The sequence below is a fragment of the Centruroides vittatus genome, unplaced genomic scaffold (genome assembly GCF_030686945.1).
Source record: "Centruroides vittatus isolate TY-2023 unplaced genomic scaffold, ASM3068694v2 contig_3077, whole genome shotgun sequence".
NCBI classification, from domain to species: domain Eukaryota; kingdom Metazoa; phylum Arthropoda; class Arachnida; order Scorpiones; family Buthidae; genus Centruroides; species Centruroides vittatus.
Genome location: NW_027121979.1, coordinates 95,862 through 116,521, shown reverse-complemented (window position 1 = coordinate 116,521; position 20,660 = coordinate 95,862). Strand labels below are relative to the sequence as shown.

Sequence of the window (20,660 nt, the reverse complement as noted above, 5' to 3'; positions counted from 1 at the left end):
AAATTAGTTCAGAAAATACAAATTTTCTTTTATTATATCACCTGTAGTAATTTTCCTTGTACACATATTACACGTGTTTCGGGCTTGCATGCCCCTCATCAGCAGTATTACTACAAAACACTAAAAATAATAATAAAATAAGACGTTGTATATAATAATTTCCCGACAATAAAATACTATTTTTTTTTTTTTTTAAACTTACAATAAATACGTATTCCAACATTGAGTACAACAACAGGATGACATTTCTCGTTTTAGATTTGCATAACATTTCACTGTATAATTAAAAATAAATAAGTAAAATAAATAAAGATGGAAATTATTAAAAGCATACAATATCTTATAATAATTTTTTTTTTTTAAACTCACATCGTTTTGTTCTCAACCATTCAACAACAGTAAGGTAAGGCGAGTCTATGAACCATTTTCACACTACGCTTTTTTGTAAACGTCATCAAGTATGGTGGTCCAGGATTGGTGGATTATTCGTCCTAAATTATTATTTATTCTATTTCTTTCTTTCTTAATGTTTATATGTTCATAAAATTGCCTTTTGTAATTATTAGACTCTTTCTTCTTAATTTTTATTGTATTTATATCTATTTGGCACCCATAACTATTACAGTGTTCTGCGACTGCAGAATTTGCATAATTACCTTTTATTGCGCGTATGTACTCTCTTATTCTTGTTCTTAATTTCCTTTTTGTTTCTCCTATATAAGTTTTGGCCGGATGACAATTACAATTAAATGAATAAACTATTTCTTTTTCTTCCATTAAATCAAGTTCAATGATATAAATGTCTTTTAAATAAATAATTTTTTCGGGTATTAGATTCACTTTTCCTTCTAATATATTTTTAACTCTTTCAAATATTTTAGGTATATATATTAAATTTACACACTTCTTATCTTTTTCAAACTTTCTATATTTATTAACATTATTATTAATCCAATTTAACCGTTTTTCTAATATTTTTTAAGGATAACTATTAAGAAAAACACTTTTAGAAGTGTTGAACACAAAATCGTGTTAATAATTTAAAAACATTTTTATCACTTGTTCTATTTCTATTTCTTGATTTTGTAATTGACTCGTTCTATTTTTAATTTTATTTATGTACATTTTAAAATATTAAATTTCATAGCTTTTGGAACCCTGGATTTATAATTAAGTACTTTTGGTATTTGCATAGGTTTTGCATATTTTTTATATTCTAAGTTATTATCAGTTCTAATAATGGTTACATCTAAAAAATTTATACAATTATTAATTTCTTCTTCAACCTCAAATTGTATGTTTGTTTCTATTAAATTAGCCTGTCTTAAAATTAAATCTTTACTGGTTTTTCTACTATCGAATAGTTGACGTTTACAAAAAAGCGTAGTGTAAAAATGGTTCATAGACTTGCCTTACCTTACTGTTGTTGAATGGTTGAGAACAAAACGTTGATATGAGTTTTTTAAATAAAGTATTATAAGATATTGTATGCTTTTAATAATTTCCATCTTTATTTATTTTACTTATTTATTTTTAATTATACAGTGAAATGTTATGCAAATTTAAAACGAGAAATGTCATCCTGTTGTTGTACTCAATGTTGGAATACGTATTTATTGTAAGTTTAAAAAAAAAAATAGTATTTTATTGTCGAGAAATTATTATATACAACGTCTTATTTTATTATTATTTTTGGTGTTTTGTAGTGATACTGCTGATGAGGGGCATGCAAGCCCGAAACACGTGTAATATGTGTACAGGGAAAGCTACTACAGGTGATATAATAAAAGAAAATTTGTTTTTTTTAACTAATTTAAGCACCTCTCTCCCCTCAAGACACAAGGAAGTTGGCCCTGTGCCACAGAGAGGCCCTACGATCTTTCAGTTTGGAACCAAAGTAACGTTACTTCAATTTAAAATTTTTCCCCAAACGGAGTTAGATATATGACCGACGACGGCTAGATGGCCGAGCAGTCAAGGTGGCGACAGCCTTACCGCTCTGGAGACCCGGGTTCGAATCTGAACGGGTCAAAATATCCCCAGGAATTTCAGGGGGTGGTATGTCTGGTTATATCGGGCCGTCCCTCACTACCGAGCCGCCCCATTGTGGGCCTGGCCGAACTCATAATGGGCTTGCTAAAAAGAGGCCCTCTTAGTGCCCATAGGGCGAAAAAAGTTTTTTTAAAAAAAAGATATACGACTGATACCACTCTATTGCTAACAAGTCAAGTATGCTGTACAGGGGCAAGACCATCGCTGAAAAAATAGAACATTGTGACGAAAAGTTGCAGCTTGGCATTGTGACGATGTCACAACAAATAATCACTCGTTAGTATTAGTTTGGTTTATTTGGTTATGGAAACGCGACACGTGAGCAATCTGCCAATATGTATCCCGAAAAGACTTTTATGTAATGCTGGCTCCAATTTGTGTTACAAACACGAAGAAAACCCCACATGGCCAGTTCGCTGACCATGTGTGAACCATGACCGACTACCGGTGTTCGGTGGTTTTATCCACTCGGTTACTAGTGGATACTTATTAGACTATAATTTGAAAAAATTGTACACCGATAAATTCCCACTGTCGTCTGTCTGCTGTCACTCCTTAAATCTCGAGAATGGAGTTGGATAAATAAAATTCGAAACAAACATGGAAATCGTAAGAGAAATAGGACCAGATGAACTGTATTTGAGCGTATGATTTGTACTGCAGGTCACGTTATTTCAATTCAAGTCTTTTCCTTTGAATGGAGTTAGATACATAACTGGCACGACTCTATTGCTAACAGGGAAAGTATAATGTACTGTATAGGAGCAAAACACTACTAATTTGAAGTGGAAAGCATATATTTTAAATTAAATAAATTTAAAAAATATGATAAAAAATTTCAGCTTGGCATTTTCACGATATCGCGATAAATGATTGCTCGTACTTTTTTAGCTTTCTAAGGCACAGATCACTGCTACCTCTACGAAGTCCATCTTTGAAATGAACAGCGACGTTTTGTCCCAATATGCTTAGGCAGAGCGTCAAAACGTTCTATCTTTCAATGTGCCTAGGCGAGTAACAAAACGTCTCCTAAAATATCGCAAAGTGTTCATAGAATTAGGGAACAGTTAAATATTTTTTTGTTAAATGCACTCTGTAGCAACAGTACTTTTAAACATTTTGATTGTTTTTACGTTACGGTTACTATTAGAATATTTAAGGTACTAACCGTGACGAAAACAACAACAGTGAATAATATTAACGTTTTGGAGTCAGTCATCATTCACAGATATAGAATTGGTATGTAACACACCCGCTACCGCTACGGTCAGTTGGAACAGTTGAGTGTGTTGAATAGAGCCATTGGAGATGACTTGCCAAAGGCAATTCATCTCCAATGGCTGCATTCAGCATCTTGCTCGACAGAATCCAAATAATACTGGAACATGTTCAATAATGCTCGTAACTGTTAAACGATGATCATTGAGTACCAAATCTCCGACTTGAGCGACGTGTTGTTTATCGCTGAAATGGATAGTCTGGCAGAGCATGGTTCGTGTAGTACAAGGAATGTTGCAAAATCACGAGGCAAATTTGACGTTTTATTTTGGACTCGAGAAATTACGTTTGAACTTAAGTAAATAAATACATATAATGTTCAAGAAAATTTAAGGACGAAATTTATTTCGTAGCTGTATGAAGCACAAGTCCCCTCTCTTAAAATTAACTTTAAAACCAAAATGTCACTTCCATAAATATGCCGTTTTTATTTATTTTAATTCTGTAAAATTTTCTTGACAAGAAACGATATTTCTTTTGAATGTTTGCCAGATATAAATCAGAATTGGATCGAACTTTTATATCGGGATGATTGAGTCGTTCCTCTGAAGGAATCTGAACTTCGACCTCATGACTTTGATTACATCTACAAATAAATTTTGGTCTTCTTAGAAATATATTTCCCGAATTATCACATTCTGCGTATTCACTGGATATATCGTGCGTGGTGAAGTTAACGACAACATTTAATTTTTTATCTCCACTATAATCAATAGGAATTTGGATGCTAATTAAGAAGCAATCCTCTTTTACGATAAATTCACTTTTGAAATAGTTTTTATCGTTTAATTTTCTAGAACGTTTCCTTGTTAACTTTCGATTCTTGTATTCGAATAAACTATAATACGTTGCAGGTATTCTAGACATTGAATTTTTACTTATCATTTTTGGGAAGTTTTTCATCGAGCCATTCCATCGTTTTTCTTTATAATCGCGAATACTTTGAATTTCTTCTTGATTAAGAACATTTAGTAGAAAAACTACCTGTTCTAAATCGGATCGGTCCATCGACAGAAATCGTATACGAGGAAGAAACGGTGACATGTAAAAGCGGATATTTTGTCTAAACTCAGACCGTTCATTTCTGCGACAAGCCCATTCGTAAATGCCAAGAAACAAATATAATTCACTTCTTATTGTTGAAATTGGACGAGAAACCAATCGAAAAACAGTAGCGACGGAGCAATTCATAAAATCTTCTGTGATGAAAATGGATTCGGCCGCTCGGTCGAACATCTTCCAGCAATTATATTGAATTATTTGATCGTTAGCTTCATAAGCCAAATCGTGTAATCCGCAAACATTACGGATACTGAGTTTCTTAAGTAAATATTTTCTACACTTTCTTTTTAATTTTACGATTTCGTAGCTTTGAGATAACTTAAACAATTCTATCGCCTTTTCTAAAGTATCGAATTTAACATTATCACTTTCGAAGAAGCTATCAAGAAAATTTCAAATTTTTTAATATTGTTTTCTATTGTTATAGTGATCACCTATTTACTTATTTTGGTTAATCAATCAAAACAATATAATTAATTGAAAATTTAAATATACAGAGGGTGCAAAAGTAGGTACACAGTTGAGAATCTGAGAAATACAATGTTTGGTGTTTGTTTTTATTATATTTTTAGTTCGTATTCCTTATTTGTGATTTAATTTGTATGCAAAAAAAAATGTTTTTCGTCCTATTTTCTCTCTGTACGTTTTTTTACCATAATAACAGCTGTAAACCTACTTTTGCACCTCCCTGTAAAATCAATGTAAAAAATGTTACCTGTAATCATGAGATTCTATTAATATTATTATTAATAGAATCTTATGATAATTAAAAAATATCGTTTGACGAATCCTCACTTTAACATTTGTGTTACTATGTCGTCATTATAGTTCAATTGCAGACAAATCTTGTGTTCCAAGGTAGCTTTAACTATCTGGTATCGGAAAATGGAACTATTGTTCAGAAGGTTATTTTTGTTGGCTGCTAGAATTACTTCATTTTTACAAATTAAATTTACAACGTTAGAATTTCGTAAAGAAATCTTTTGTTCTGAAATACGTAAAATTTTAGATTACGAATACAGGAAAAGTTCATATTTGTTAATAGAATTTAATTTAGTAATTTGCTATGAGTTTCAGTTTCCTTAAAAAGATATTGGTCTTCATTTACAACAACCTATTTCTACAATCGTTTTGTGATTTCATATTCTAATTTTCTTTCTGATATTCTATGCCTCAAATGAAAGATTTTTACAACATAAATACATATAATTCTTAAGTGTTAAGAGTTGCTGTTATAGTTAATACAATAAAATTAGTCATCGTATTAATAAAATTATTTTTGCATAATAATATATAAATGAATAGTCATGAGATGATAGTAAATATAAGAAAAAATATGATTAGAAAGAAAATAATTGCGATAATCAAGAGAGGAGAAAACAATTATTATGAAAAATTAAATATAACGATACTTAAACTTTAAACATTACGAAATATTCAGAATCAATCTCTAATTTAGGCAAATTACTTATTTATAGGCTATGATTTACTGTATATTTATTATTGGGCTTCAATTTGAAAAAAAAAAAAAAATGTAGACCTATATACTGCCATTATCGTCCATCCGTCCGTCTATTTTTCCTTCATCTCGAGGACACAGGTGAAAGTCGAAACCAGGTATGAAAACCGTAGAGTCAGGAGGTCCCGATTAACTATATAAAAACTTCCGATGCAAGCCGGAAGTCATGTTATTTCAATTCAAAAATTTTTCCCTGAAAGAAGTTAATAGATGACCGGTACAACTCTATTATTGTTAAAGGAAAAGTATGATGTATAGGGACAAGCCACTACTAATTTGAAGTGGAGAGCATATATTTTAAATTAAATAAACTAAAAATATGATTAAGAATTGCAGTTTGGCATTGTCACAATAAATAAATGTCCGTTTCATGAAATGTTTCCCTTCCCTTTTGTCTCAAGATAAAGATTTATCAAAAGATGAAATCCTTAGATGCCCAGAGAGTAACATATGAAATCCAGAACTACGCGGAATTTTGACCGAGACGTCAACTGGTATTATGGATTCTACTGGATAGGTAAAATGCCAATTGAATGCAAACATTAAAAATTGAAATGAAAAGCAGCATAGATATAAAATGAAACACCAGTATTCTATTTATACCTTGATGGTTCATGATTTTCAGAGTTCCAAAACATTCGTGATTGTTTACATTGTTTTATAACAAAATGCAGTGTATTCGTTAATAATAAACTTTACTTAATGCATAGAGAATTTTTAAATATATATGAAATTTCAATGTAAAACGTCTTTGTAATCCAAAAGATTATGGTAAACGGTCTCACAGCAATTCTCGGTTAGAAAATTATGATTTTATTCTCAAATTAAACTACAAATGCATTTCGGCTTAGTACAATACATTCCAACCCCTCCTCAGTGCTGTTTTGAAAAATAATAAAAAACAAAAGCATTAGAACACGACAACAAATATACCATCAGAATTATTACAACAATCACTTACTATTTTCAAGTATATAAATTAAAAAAGGAGGAGAGAACACCTCTTCCTTATCCCCGACCTACATCTAAAAAATGTAGATTGTAAAAACGGTATTAATAAATATTGGAAAATATAAATTATTTGAAAATAATATCTTTAAAAACAATCAATTAAACTTACATTACACAAGAACCAATTTTTCTAAAACACCACGAGTATATCTTTGAGCATATACAATATGCTCAAAGAGCTGTATAAGAGTTTAATATAACAAGATTACATTAATGCTAAAAAATAAAAATTGACAATCGTTTGTAGAGATGAATAAAGATGTATTAAAACTTACATTACTTTCGTACTGTTAAAATACATCTACAAATAAAGGTATACAGCAATTATGATCTACATTTCCCAAAAAATAAGCAAACTCCATTCCGTATTTTAACCAATCACAATATTTAACTCGATGTGGCGCCCTCTACTAATTTATACCAATGGTAGCAATTTGCATACCTTCAGAACTGTTTATTAAATTATTAATTTTTTTTGTTGTTGTTTTCTTATTTCTAAATGTTCCTTAAATTTTCTTTTATAAATGTGTTTTTCATAATGCAAAATTTTTATATTATTGCGATTGATTTTACAGTTATATTTTGTACGGTTATACCATGGGGATATTTTAATCGAATAGCCGCTTCATGTTCTTTTACCCTAACCTCCAATACACGTCCTGTTTCACCTATATACATATATGGGTTCTGACAATTACATTCTAATTTATACATTACGCCAGCCTTTTTTAGGAAATCTATATTATTGTTAGTACTCTTATTAATATATCTATAAATATTATGTGAAATCTTATTGGTCAAAGATGGGGCCAAACAGATCTTATCTTTTTTAATACTTGGTTATTTTAATACTCATGTGAAGTCTTGTAAAATTAATGCCGAGATAAAAATGGGCAAAGTTATTCATATGTGTCAGTCTGCTAAGTTGTGCAATTTGAAGGATCGGTTAAGGTTATTTGATGCCGTAGTGGGCTCATCTCTTCTTTATGTTTCCGAGGTGTGGGGGTTTCAGGCGGAGAGATGCTCTCCGCCTGAAACCCCCACACCTCGGATTCGGTATTAATTATTTTTGTTAAGAGAATGTACAGTCTTCCAAGGTGTACTCCTAGTTATCTAGTGTCTATGGAGTGTTCATTGATTCCTTTATCTTGCATGATCGTGAACGAATGTGTTAATTGGATTTTTATAACGTTGAGTTTAAATGATGAACGCCTTAGTAAGATTTGTTTGCGTTATGTCGTGAAACAAGTTGAGTTGCCTTGGTCGAAGCATTGGTTGGCTAATTGTTCAAGAAACGGAATCGATTTTGATAATTTGTTACAAGATGTTAACAGTGTTTATTTATTAAAGTTAAATAATTTTGATAAATACATTTTGAAGTTGAATCATGGTATATTATTAAGTTCTTACTGTGAGTGGTATAAGAGTTTGAATAATTTTTTTTTTTTGATTGTTCTATTTATAATAGTAATTTTTCTTCTAATGTTATGGCCATATTAATGCAAGTAAGATGTAATTCATTAAGTATTTTATGTAATTACAGAAGGGACATTTGCAGGTGTGGTGCGGCTGACTCACCATTGGATGCGTTTCATATTATCGCTGTCTGTACCTTTTTGTCAAAATTACGTGAGGAGACTTTGGGGGAGACTTTGTGGGTCCCCTGTTTTTCATTTAATCAGTTTAAAAAAATTATTTGTGATTCGGATTTATTTTCCAAGGTATTTATTTTTATAAAGAAGGTTAAATTGTTAATTTCATAATGTTTGTGGTATATTTGATCTTAATTTTTTTGTTTTGTTTTATTGTTTTTAGGCTTAAAGCGAAAGTTGTGGTTATTTTATGCAAATTACGTCTGGAGGCGTGGTCGCCTACTATTTAACCTGTGGTTGCTTGGACTGTTTGGGAGACTACCCGATTTTTTTTTTTTTTTAATTCTATCCCCGCATCAGGGTCTTTTGTACCAGAATGCTAAATTAATAAATAAAATAAATTTAATATTTTTATCCATATTAGCTATCATATCAATTGTAATATCTACTATAGGTAAATTATATTCTAAACCCAACGCTAGGAAATATTTTATTGATACATGACTCGGTATTGAAATCTTAGAGTTATTTACGATTAGATTATTAATCTACCTACTCTTCTCTTTAGGTGTTGGTAGGAAAATAACTTATGCAGTTTCATTTCTTTTCTGTATTAATAATCTTTACTATATCTTTATATGGGCTTTCTTTATAGTTAAAGCTATGTAATAATTTTCTTACTTGATATTTAAAATTATTCCATTTCTTGTGTTTAAATCTGATAACAGATTTTATTATCTTACGTTCTATTTTCCATAATGCATGTCTAGGTAGAATGTATCTTATAGATTTTTTTTTTTAACTTCATAGTGTTTGGCGTATGTTCTTCTCCTAGAAAACATATATGTATATAGGTGAAACAGGACGTGTATTGGAGGTTAGGGTAAAAGAATATGAAGCGGCTATTCGATTAAAATACAATAATTCCCCATGGTATAACCATACAAAAAATAACTGTAAAATCAATCGCAATAATATAAAAATTTTGCATTATGAAAAACACATTTATAAAAGAAAATTTAAGGAACATTTAGAAATAAGAAAACAACAAAAAATAATCTAATAAACAGTTCTGAAGGTATGCAAATTGACTACCATTGGTATAAATTAGTAGAGGGCGCCACATCGAGTTAAACATTGTGATTGGTTAAAACACAGGATGGTCCGCTCATAATGGCGGTGACCAGACCCTAAACACCGGAGTTCGATCGGGGGTTCGAGCATCACTCGGACGAGCTGGCAGCGGGAGTTTTTTCCGGATTTTCCTCCTTGCCAATGACGCCTGAATAGGGGACAGCTTCCCCAAGTCCTCCCGGAAGGCATTTCTATCTCTCCATCTCGCGGTGGCCGTCTCCTATAAGGCCGGCTTTGATCGCGTCCGTGACCTCTCTTCTGTCTTCCCGGACTGGCAGTCTTCTATAAGGCCGACTCTTCGGTCGCTGCGCGATCATCCTCCTGTTCTTCCGGAGCACAAGCGGATAGCAATAAACTCCTCTATCAGTCAAAGGCAACACAGGATGGTGTTTGCTTGTTTTTTTGGGAAATGTAGATCATAATTACTGTATACCTTTATTTGTAGATGTATTTTAACAGTACGAAAGTAATGTAAGTTTTAATACATCTTTATTCATCTCTACAAACGATTGTCAATTTTTATTTTTTAGCATTAATGTAATCTTGTTATATTAAACTCTTATACAGCTCTTTGAGCATATTGTATATGCTCAAAGATATACTTGTGGTGTTTTAGAAAAATTGGTTCTTGTGTAATGTAAGTTTAATTGATTGTTTTTAAAGATATTATTTTCAAATAATTTATATTTTCCAATATTTATTAATACCGTCTTTACAATCTACATTTTTTAGATGTAGGTCGGGGATAAGGAAGAGGTGTTCTCTCCTCCTTTTTTAATTTATATACTTGAAAAGTGATTGTTGTAATAATTCTGATGGTATATTTGTTGTGTTCTAATGTTTTTGTTTTTGTTTTTGTTTTTTATTATTTTTCAAAACAGCACTGAAGAGGGGTTGGAATATATTGTACCAACCCGAAACGCATTTGTAGTTCAATTTGAGAATAAAATCATAATTTTCTAACCGAGAATTGCCGTGAGACCGTCTACTATAATTTTTTTTTGGATTACAAAGACGTTTTACATTGAAATCTAACATACAGCAAATTATATTATATATATATGAAATTCTTTAACTAACACGCAAAGGTTAATCAGTTGTGTTCTGCTATACATTAAAGTGAACAAGATATTTTTGTCTGGTGCCAGTAACAAGCAATTATTTATTATGTCATTGTCACAATGCCGGGATGCAATTTTTAATCGTATTTTAAATTAATTTAATGTAAAATATGTTCTTGATCTCAAATCAGTAATGTCCTTCCCCTGTACATCTTACTTTTCTGCTAGCAACGGTGTCTTGCCGATCATCTATTAACTGCTTCTAGGAGAGGTCTTGAATTAAAATAATGTGACTTTTGGTTTGCATTAGATATTAATATCTAGTTAATCGGGATCTCCTGCCTCTATTGTTTTCATATCTGTTTTTGTTTTTCATCTATCTAACTCCGTTCTCGAGATTAAGAAAAGACAGACAGACAGACTGACGTTTTGAATGTTTTAAGAGGAAAAAAGAGAATGAAAACACTGTCATAACCGCGTAAATGCCGTGATTATAGGATCTTTAAGGTTCTAATTTATAGTAACTTCTTATCAAATATTTATGACAGTTAAATACCATAAAAACTGATTTTATTATATAATTTATAACGTTTTAGACTAAAATTTAATTTAATTTCTTCTATTTTTAATATTGATAACAATATTAACAATGTATTATGTAAATTTATTCATGGTTTAATAAGTCTAGACGATATGATGATTACAAAATGTAATAAAGCCTAACGTAGATTTATATAACACAAATGTAACGATATGGAAGTTAATTTCAACAACTTATTATACCCGACCTATTTACTTATCTAATAACCTTGTTATTTATCTCGTAACTAAAATGTTATAATTGTACATAATAGCGGTTAATAAACTTTATGACCTATACATTAATTTATGATTTTATACAACCAGCATGATTACAAGCTGTTGACTTTATTAACAAAAAAAAAAAAAATAAATAAAATAAAAAAAAATAAAAGTAGGCCCTACGCTATGCTTGTTAACAGTTAAAACTTAGACTCGAAACCTTCAAACGTCAAAAAATGCAAAAAATTGCGATTTTTAATTTTTTTCTGTATGGGGTGTTAGTATTTGTGGGGAGACATGTTTTTTTTTTTTTACCCTTTTCAAGCTTAATAAATCCTGTGCATTTTGTCAAAAATGTCTGAAATTTTGCAAGGAGGTTTCCGTATTACGTGGGTTAATGGAATTAAATTATGGTGATTAAAGGTCGAGGAGTGGGTAGATAAAGAGGGTCTTGTGTCATATCTCCAGTAGGGTCGGACTTAAACGATGATTTTACTCGTTATTAGCATTTTTTATAAAACCTATCCCTACCCTAAAAGTTAAGTTTTTGATATTTTAAAATAATTAAAAATATAAAAAGTTTTACAATAAAATATCATAACAGATGGCGCCACTAAATGTTGCCGGAAAGATTAAGCGACTCGTTGCTCGATATTTTTTAATTGTAAATCTTACACCATTTTCGCCACTTGATTGTTTTTCTAATTCGTTTACCGAATACGTTGATTGGCTTATCCCAATAAAATTCGTTATCAAAGCTATTTATAAATTTGTTAGTGTAAAGATAAGTGAAATCGAAAATGGCGAATTTCATTTCTGAACGTGTGAATTGAAAGTAGCAGCAAAGCAATTTTAATATTATAAACTAATAGTCAGCACGTGTCTAAATATTACTTTTATCAATAAAAATACTTAATTAAAATAAATCGAAAAAATAAATATAAAATAGGTCTATTTTCTTCATTTAGTTTGGTCATTCGTACTAATGTATTTTTCATTTACTTATTTTCTTGTATTTAGATAATTATGCATTTTTAAATGTTATGTAAATTGTTATTTAAATATCGGAAACTTTTTAAAACACTTTCGTATCTAATAAACATAAAGATGTTCCAATGTACAAGATGAATGTCTCAAAGTATAAACATTTAACTTGTGTAAGAAGTTTTTAGATAAGCTAACCTACTTAAGAACTATATCAGAAACCTCGTTTCATTTTAATTTGTCGTCTATAACTTTCATCTTGAATTGTAACTTAGGAAATTTTCAAAGGACTGTTTTGCGGGTAAGGATTAATACATTTCTTATGACTAAACTTAAATTTGATTTTTTAATTTATAAATAAATTATTTAATAATTTTAATTTGAACAGTTTCTTTCAGACTCATTTTCAATTGAATTCAATTCAATTCGTAGAGCATTTGTATGCTCTACGAATAAGCGCTGCGATAGAGTTATTTACATACTTAGAGAGTTGGAACGACGTGGCAGGCGTGACAAGAGGATATAGATCTAATTTGTGATGTACACCATAATAAAGCAACCTATTTATTTCAAGATCTAGAAACTGTATTTTGGAATCGTGAAGTTTATAGAAGCATATATCTTGGATAAAATGTGCCAGCTCATCAGCAATCTTATCTCATGCTAACAAAATATCGTTAACATATAAAATAGTGGATAATTTGTTACGAGGGGTGCAGTAAATACTGTAAACTCAATGTTTCTAATAATTAGCTCAGCCAGGACTGCTGAAAGAGGCGAGCTCATTGGCACTCCTTGTTTTTGGAAATAAATTTTTTTATTAAAGCGAAAATAATTGTGCTCCGTTACAAGTAAAAAGGCCTCACACCCGTTACATAGAAATTTGTTTATTAATAGTATATTGGATAGCATTATCGTCTTAAAGTAGGGCACAGAAGGATATAAGGAAACTATTTTGTAAAATCGGAACCCATTTCGTGCTAAAGATCTAAGTATTCTGTTGATTAGTATCCTCTGCAATAGAAGCAAAAGCCATACCAGCTCTGATCGCTGCATTAAGAATCTAAGAAAGTTTGCTAACTCTCGCTCTAAGAAGTATATGGGATGGGTACGAGGGGCGCAAAGGAAATCCTGGCTTATGGGTTTTTGCCTCAAAGAATAATTTCGAACTTGCCACGCAAGATGGAAGGACTCAACACCAACTGTCCTGAGAAAAACAAGGAAAATCATCGCCTTGCCGGTTGTAGCAGGAACTCTGCCTGGCCCTTTAGACCCTCCATTTTGCGAAAACATTTTTTTTTTTCCGTCATTAAACACGGATAACGTTAAAAAGACAGTGTTTTCGGTGTTAATATATCTCAAGCCTAGCGTTTTTGATTAAAAAAATTAATTTTAACTATTTAATTCTAATTAATTTTAGATAATACAACAGTACAACATTTCTAAAGATAATACAACAGTTAAAGAGTTAGAACTTTTTAGCTGTTGTATTATCTTTAATTAGTTTAAAAATCTTTTAATATTACTTCTTATTAAATATTAATTTATTAATTTTTATATTTTTAGAACACTGAAAGAAAAACATGAGAATAGTGCAAAAATATTTCTCTCGCTACTTTACGAGTCTAGGAGAATTAATCGCTAGTTACCCACTCGTATTTCTTCTGGCACCTATCATCATCAGTGCTTTATTGGCAACTGGAGTGTTGAGAGTGAGAGCGAATAGGAATACGGATTATCTGTTTACAGCAACAAACGGCAAGGCATTACAATACAAAAAATTCGTAGAAAGTACTTTTCCTGAAAATACTTCTGATTATGTCGATGCTTTTAGAATTACAAAAATGGAAAATTTAATTATCGTTACCGAAAAACACATGAAAAGTATAATAGATGAGAAAGTGTTGGAGGAAATTTCTGTTTTGAATAACTTAATAAGAAATTTTAGCATTGATTTTGGTGGATATAAAAGGAACTACTCTCATCTTTGCGCTCAGAATTTCGGAAAATGTTTCGAAAATGATTTCGTCAATTTGATTCCAAACCTTCACCAAATTCGTAAGGGAAAATATAAATTGAATTATCCATTTTATCTAAATCCCTTAAATTTTCAAACCATCATAACCGCTGCATTTTTAGGACTTGTAACTGTAGATAACGAAAACTATGTCAAAGATGCTAGAGCAGCTAGGCTATTTTATCCTTTAGATGAAAATGACGATAACAAGAAACAAATTATCTTCGAATGGAAAAAATCCTTAAATATCATTTTAAGTTCAACAAAATTTAAATATATAAATATATCTTATACAAATTCTAAAGAACTTTCGAGTACTATCGAAGAATTTACTAGTAATTTGTGTCCATATCTTCCGATTGTATTTTTAATAGTATCATTTTTCGCCTCGCTGACTTGTATGACTGATGATTGGGTCGAAAGCAAACCATGGCTTGGAATTTCAGCTTGTGTTTCTGCGAGTTTAGCGATTATAAGTGGATTCGGCTTGACATTTCATTGTGGTGCTCCCTATGCAGATTTTGTCTTACTTTTAGCATACTGTATTCTTGGTGAGTATTATTTTACTTTTTCATAAAGTTGTGTGTTATTTATTGTCTAAAAATCTGCTTACAGTAAAGATTACGTAAATAAATATAACGTTAAACGATAGCTTATATTTTGTATTGTATAATTCCTTAATTTATAGAAGTTAAATATATGTGGAATCAATGAATTAAGCTCTCTTTCTGTTACAGTAAATATGAAATTTTCATATAAACTTTAGAGCGAGATTTAAAGTCCCGTCAGTATTAGTATGAGGAATAAATGCCAACACCTTCAATTTTATTATTTTTATATATATGTATATATAATGCAAGAGACAAGGATTAGATATTAATTTCCCACTTTCTTAAGTTATGTTAATCAGCAGCGTAGTAGTAGGTCGATTTGTGTGTAAATTTCATGAAAATTTTCTTAAACAGGACATGTCCACTGAAGATTATTTATGAATGCTGAACTTTCCAAAATATTTAGTGTTTATAAATAAATGATAGTCTTTTTTATAGTCATTAAAGCATAATTTTTTAATTAACTAACTCTGGTTTTAGGAATGGAAATCGACGATGTATTTCTTCTAATCTCAGCTTGGAGAAGAACAAATCCGGAAGATTCTGTAGAAAAGAGAATGGGCAAAGCTTATTCAGAAGCTGCCGTATCCATAACCATTACATCTCTTACCAGCGTTATTTCTTTCTGCATTGGAATATTTTCACACTTTCCCATCATTCGTATGTTTTGTATCCATGCCGCTGTTATAACATCTTTCGCTTACATTTACCAGATTACATTCTTTGGAAGTTGCATGGCTTTGAGTGGTTACAGAGAAAAACTTCGTCTTCATTGCTTATTTTTTCGCTATGTTAATGGTTAGTATATTTAATATAAAAGAAAAGTTGGACATGCTTCTATATTTTCTGTTTCATATAACTAGTAATTAAAAGTTTAAAAAGACTTAATTGAATGTAATTTTTAAAATTTTTTTCGCTCCTGAGCAGTAAGTGTGTCATTTTATAACAAGCCCATTATGGGTTCGCCCAGGCCCACAATGAGGCTGCAAAGTGTAAGGAATGGGGCGGACGGACCATTCTCCCGAAAAATTCCTGGGATTTTTCGACCCGTCCGGATTCCATTCCCAGTCTCCCAAGTTGCAACACTAACCGCTCAGCAATCCGGTCGTAATTTAAATTACCGATAAAATTGCACTTAGGTAGTCCCTATGGCGACCAGCGCAGCTACTTACTACACCGGCATTTAAAGAAAAAACAAATCTTTCACTCACCGTTGACATATTTCTAATTTCTTTTCTCCGATTTATTCGATAAAAACATGATTCGGATGTTTCTTTCGTAACTTCATCGTTTTCCATGATAAAAACTTTTTCCGCATTCTTAACACACATGGCTACATTCTTCATCTTGCGGTTTTCGGATTTATTGGTCATTACTTCCAAGGCTGAAGATACAATATCTGGCTCTTTCCAAACTAAAACACGTCCCTCTCCTGGATAAAATTTATTCGTATGCTGAACAAACAGGTCAAGCCGTTCTCCTAGTTTTTTCCTTTTGCTCACAACAATCTCGTCGATTTCGACAACCTTTCCAGGTCCATCCAATTTTCGTTCCGGTAAAATTAGACGATGAACCAATCACAGTGTGTCGTATGAAATTTGTCCAGCAACAGCTGTTCGACTACTCACTCCCACAGTCAAACAGGTGACGTTCAATGTACTACTGTATACATTCTATGCAAATTAGATGCCAAATAAACGACAAAGTATCGATTATAAACTTCGAAAAAAAAAAAAAAAATTGATTCACGCAACAATATATAACTTTTTGAACCTGAATAATTAAATTACTCTTAACAAAGTTATAAAATGGTAGGAAATTAATCTAGAACTGAAATGACGTTAGAAATCTTGTAAACTAAAGACAGCAGCACCTAGATTATCTTTCAAAGCACCGTGTTGTCGAGATTCCGTAAGTGCCTCCATAGGAGCTACCTAGATGCACTTCTACCAAATGAACTAAGACAAATATCCTTTGAATTTTGTTACTTTATTGTTTATTTCTTACTGTTTATTTTAGTTTTTAAATTATTGTAACTGTGTTTACTATTTTGCGTTGTTACTATGTGTTTTATCAACAGTTTAGTAAACATTTTATTAAAATTCAATTTGATACATTACAGAGAACAGAAAGACGGAAGTTATTCGGAAAAGAAGAAGATTGGAAGAATCTATCGGAAATATTCTTCTTTATAATCGAACTAAAATATTTGTTGTTTTATTATTTTTTCTGAATTTTTCAATTGGTATTTGGGGCTTTCGGTTCCTCAAGTTCGGAAATAGTGGTTCCGACGCGTTTAGAAAAGATTCACAAACAGTGGGATTTCTTTATTCTATATATAATTATTTCGATTTCCTCTATCCCGTGCATATTGTTATAGACAAGCCAATTAATTATCACGAAAAAAATGTTCAAAAATCTATTGACGAAACGTTAAGAAAATTCGAAAATCTTCCGAACATTGCTGATTCGAGACTTAGAATATCCTGGTTAAAATATTACAGTTTCTTTTCGAATAAAAAAATTGGTAAAATTTTATTGAATGGTTATAACACTTCGGAAAAACAAGATTTCATTAATGGTTTAAAAGACGTTTTCTTACGATTTCCTCAAGCAAAACAATTTACTCAAGATATTAATTTTAATGAAAACTATACGGAAATTACATCGAGTCGTTTTCTTTTGATTATAAAAAATGTAACAACATCAGAATTAGAAACGAATTTAGTGAGAGACGCTTATGATATTGTTAGTAACTCCGAACTCCCTATCACTATTTATGGTCTACATTTTCATATATTCGAACAAGGTTTTCTAATTAAGAAAATTACTTTTAATATTGCAATTATTACTTCTGCTTTGATTTTTGTCATATTTTTTCTTTTCATTCCTGACATCGTTTCAATCTTCTGTGTAGCACTAGTTGTCTTGTGTACAATCTTAGAAACAATCTCTTACATGGGAATGTGGAACGTGAAACTGGACATTGTAAGTTTAGTAACTTTAGTAACATCAGTTGGTTTTTCCATCAATTATCCAACTCATATATCATACTCATTCACCGTGGCAAAAAATTTGAGTGTACAAGACAGGGTGAAAAAATCCCTGAATGATGTTGGATTGCCTATATTTCAGGGTACAATCACTACTGTCTTAGGTGTGGTTTTATTTTTGTTTCACTCTTACTATGTAACTACATCCGGATTTAAAATTTTATTTTTGATAGCAATATTAACAGGAAGCCATGCTTTGTTTGTTATTCCTGTTTTTCTTTCATTTTTTGGATGTTTTTATAAATCAAGAAAAACTTGAGATGGAAGATAAAGAAATAAGTGTTTTTATCGACTACTATAATGATATTTCGAAATTCTGTTATTATATTTATGTATGATAGTTCTTAAGCAATTGATTTTTAAGTGGTTTTATTATAAATAAACACGTATTTAAAATCTTTTTACTATAATTAGGTTACTACAAAAAATTGTAATCTATAAAATTACAATTTAATATAGAAAATACTACATGATTTCGTTAAATAAGTGATGTATTCAATTTCTATGTTTTATATCCATGGAATATTGCATTAAAACTATATTAGTTTCTATTACTTTGTTCAAGACCATAAATATTATTAGAAAATTCTTATGTAAACTTTCTTAAACTAAATAGAAAAAAACAATAGTAATTTTAGCTTATAGTGAAATATAAATTCAAAAGAAAGGTCCAGTCGTCAAGGTGTTCTAGAGGTATTCTGCAATAAATTTAACTTGTTATGCAATACAATACAACTTTATTGCACAATCAAAAGAAAACAAGTGCAAATGGAGAATCATTGGTCAACACCATTTCTCGGATTCACCAAAACTAAAACAAAGTACAAAACTACAACTTAATGTTTTAATACTTAATTACAATATATATTTTTGTCTTGCGATCTAAGCATATGTTCCGGAAATATAACCAATAGGCCTGCATTCAGCTTCTCAGTTTTTCTGATAGTTTGTAAATTTGCATTATACTCATACGGAATTAAAATTAAAAGCTTAATCATAATAATAATAATAATAATGATACGTACTCAATCTAAAACTGCATTCTTAAAACTTTCCCAGACGATGATTGATTTTTCTAATCCTTAAACAATTATTTTCCTATATATCATATACTAACAAATAAAATTTTTAAGTAAGCTGACTTAAGTAGCATTTACTTCGATGTACAAAGTAAATTCTACTATTTGAATGGATACATTAGATTATTATAAATAGTAAAGACACAACAAAAACTAGCGCTACACGCCGAGGCGTAGGGTATAGCGCTTTTCGATCACATGACATGCACATTGCCAATGAAGATAAGAACCGAAACCAGAAACACGAAACGAGAAACGATGATAGAAATGTCATAAACGAAGTGAAAACGCTACTCAATTATCGATGTATTTGGTAATTGATAGTTGACAATAACTATTTTCTAAGCTAAGCTTCTTTCCTATAGAAGCACACTTTTCACAGGAATCAACGACATGAAAAGTATCTTCAACCAAAGATTCGCCGTAAAAAAGAACATTTATCATCAAATCTTTTAGAATAACGGATAGTCATTTCTAACTATAAGCACAATAATTCTTTAACAAAACCGAAAATCTGAATTTAAATAACTTCCCAGCATCAAAATCTCTATATCAAAAGAATTCCTCGCACGACTTCTTTTTAAATTTCAACCAAACCAATCAGCTAGACATAAAATAAATTCCATGGGTTGAAAATCGCCAATCAGCCAATCATCTTTCAATGCAAACTACTTAAAAAACTTTTATTTCTGTATTAGTGTATGTGGATGGCACGATTTTGTTCAATCACTTTGAAGCTTAATAACTCCTGTGTGTTTTGACATAAATTCCTGAAATTTTTCAAGGAGGTTTGTGTATTAGGGAGATTGAAGGTATTAAATTTTAGTGGTTAAAGATTGGGAGGATGGAGAGATGGATAGCGGTTACTTGTCATATCTAAAGCGGGATCGAACTTAATTGATGTAGATTTTACACGTTATTAGCATTTACACTTTTTTTTCAACATATCAGCCAATTGCATACTCATCAGGTATAGATAAAATTCGATTTAATATGGCAACTTGCCCATTTGGATAGCAGTGGACGAAGATTCTAATAGCCGAGTTATTGTCAGTTTGATCGTAGGAAAATTGGATTTCAATGAGGCAGCCACTCTTTACCTTCTGTCCTGTAAGCCGTCGGATTAACTAATCAATGAAACGATGACCAAGTTTGTGAATGATTCCTTATAAATCGTGCGGCCGGAAGGTGGAAATGATACAAAGTTACTACTACTAACTGATTCAGCTCCGTATATGGGGAAGGCCACCCACAACTTTTATACGTTTTATCCTAAGCTGATGCACATCACATGTTTGGTTCTTGGTTTCCACCGAGTTTCGGAAGATATACGATGTTCAAGGCAAGCAATTTAATTTCGAAGACTGAGGAACCATCTGTAGTAGCACCTTTGAGGATTCAGTAAT

General features: G+C 31.0%; 2 protein-coding genes across 2 annotated transcripts; one reads left to right on the top strand and one right to left on the bottom strand.

The window, feature by feature from the left end:
- Nucleotides 1–3,720: 3,720 nt before the first annotated feature.
- Nucleotides 3,721–6,603, bottom strand: LOC136973024 (uncharacterized). Its single transcript, XM_067267710.1, has 3 exons — nucleotides 6,515–6,603; nucleotides 5,188–5,380; nucleotides 3,721–4,771 (listed from the first exon to the last, which is right to left on the bottom strand). The coding sequence occupies exons 1-3, from the start codon at nucleotides 6,525–6,527 to the stop codon at nucleotides 3,721–3,723; spliced, it is 1,257 nt and encodes a 418-aa protein (XP_067123811.1). The 5' UTR covers nucleotides 6,528–6,603.
- A 7,419-nt stretch (nucleotides 6,604–14,022) lies between these two features.
- On the top strand, nucleotides 14,023–18,667 carry LOC136973028 (patched domain-containing protein 3-like). The gene is made up of 3 exons (XM_067267714.1): nucleotides 14,023–15,062; nucleotides 15,603–15,920; nucleotides 17,245–18,667. The coding sequence occupies exons 1-3, from the start codon at nucleotides 14,078–14,080 to the stop codon at nucleotides 18,432–18,434; spliced, it is 2,493 nt and encodes an 830-aa protein (XP_067123815.1). The 5' UTR covers nucleotides 14,023–14,077; the 3' UTR covers nucleotides 18,435–18,667.
- Nucleotides 18,668–20,660: the final 1,993 nt, after the last annotated feature.

What these genes read in the sequence shown, in the direction of transcription:
- LOC136973024 (XM_067267710.1), bottom strand. An exon ending in ATAGTAACACAAATGTTAAA is followed by an intron (nt 4,772 to 5,187) that starts GTGAGGATTCGT and finishes TTTTCTTGATAG; the next exon opens with CTTCTTCGAAAGTGATAATG.
- LOC136973028 (XM_067267714.1), top strand. Translation starts at nt 14,078, where the DNA reads ATGAGAATAGTGCAAAAATATTTCTCTCGCTACTTTACGAGTCTAGGA. An exon ending in TTTAGCATACTGTATTCTTG is followed by an intron (nt 15,063 to 15,602) that starts GTGAGTATTATT and finishes CTCTGGTTTTAG; the next exon opens with GAATGGAAATCGACGATGTA. An exon ending in ATTTTTTCGCTATGTTAATG is followed by an intron (nt 15,921 to 17,244) that starts GTTAGTATATTT and finishes GATACATTACAG; the next exon opens with AGAACAGAAAGACGGAAGTT.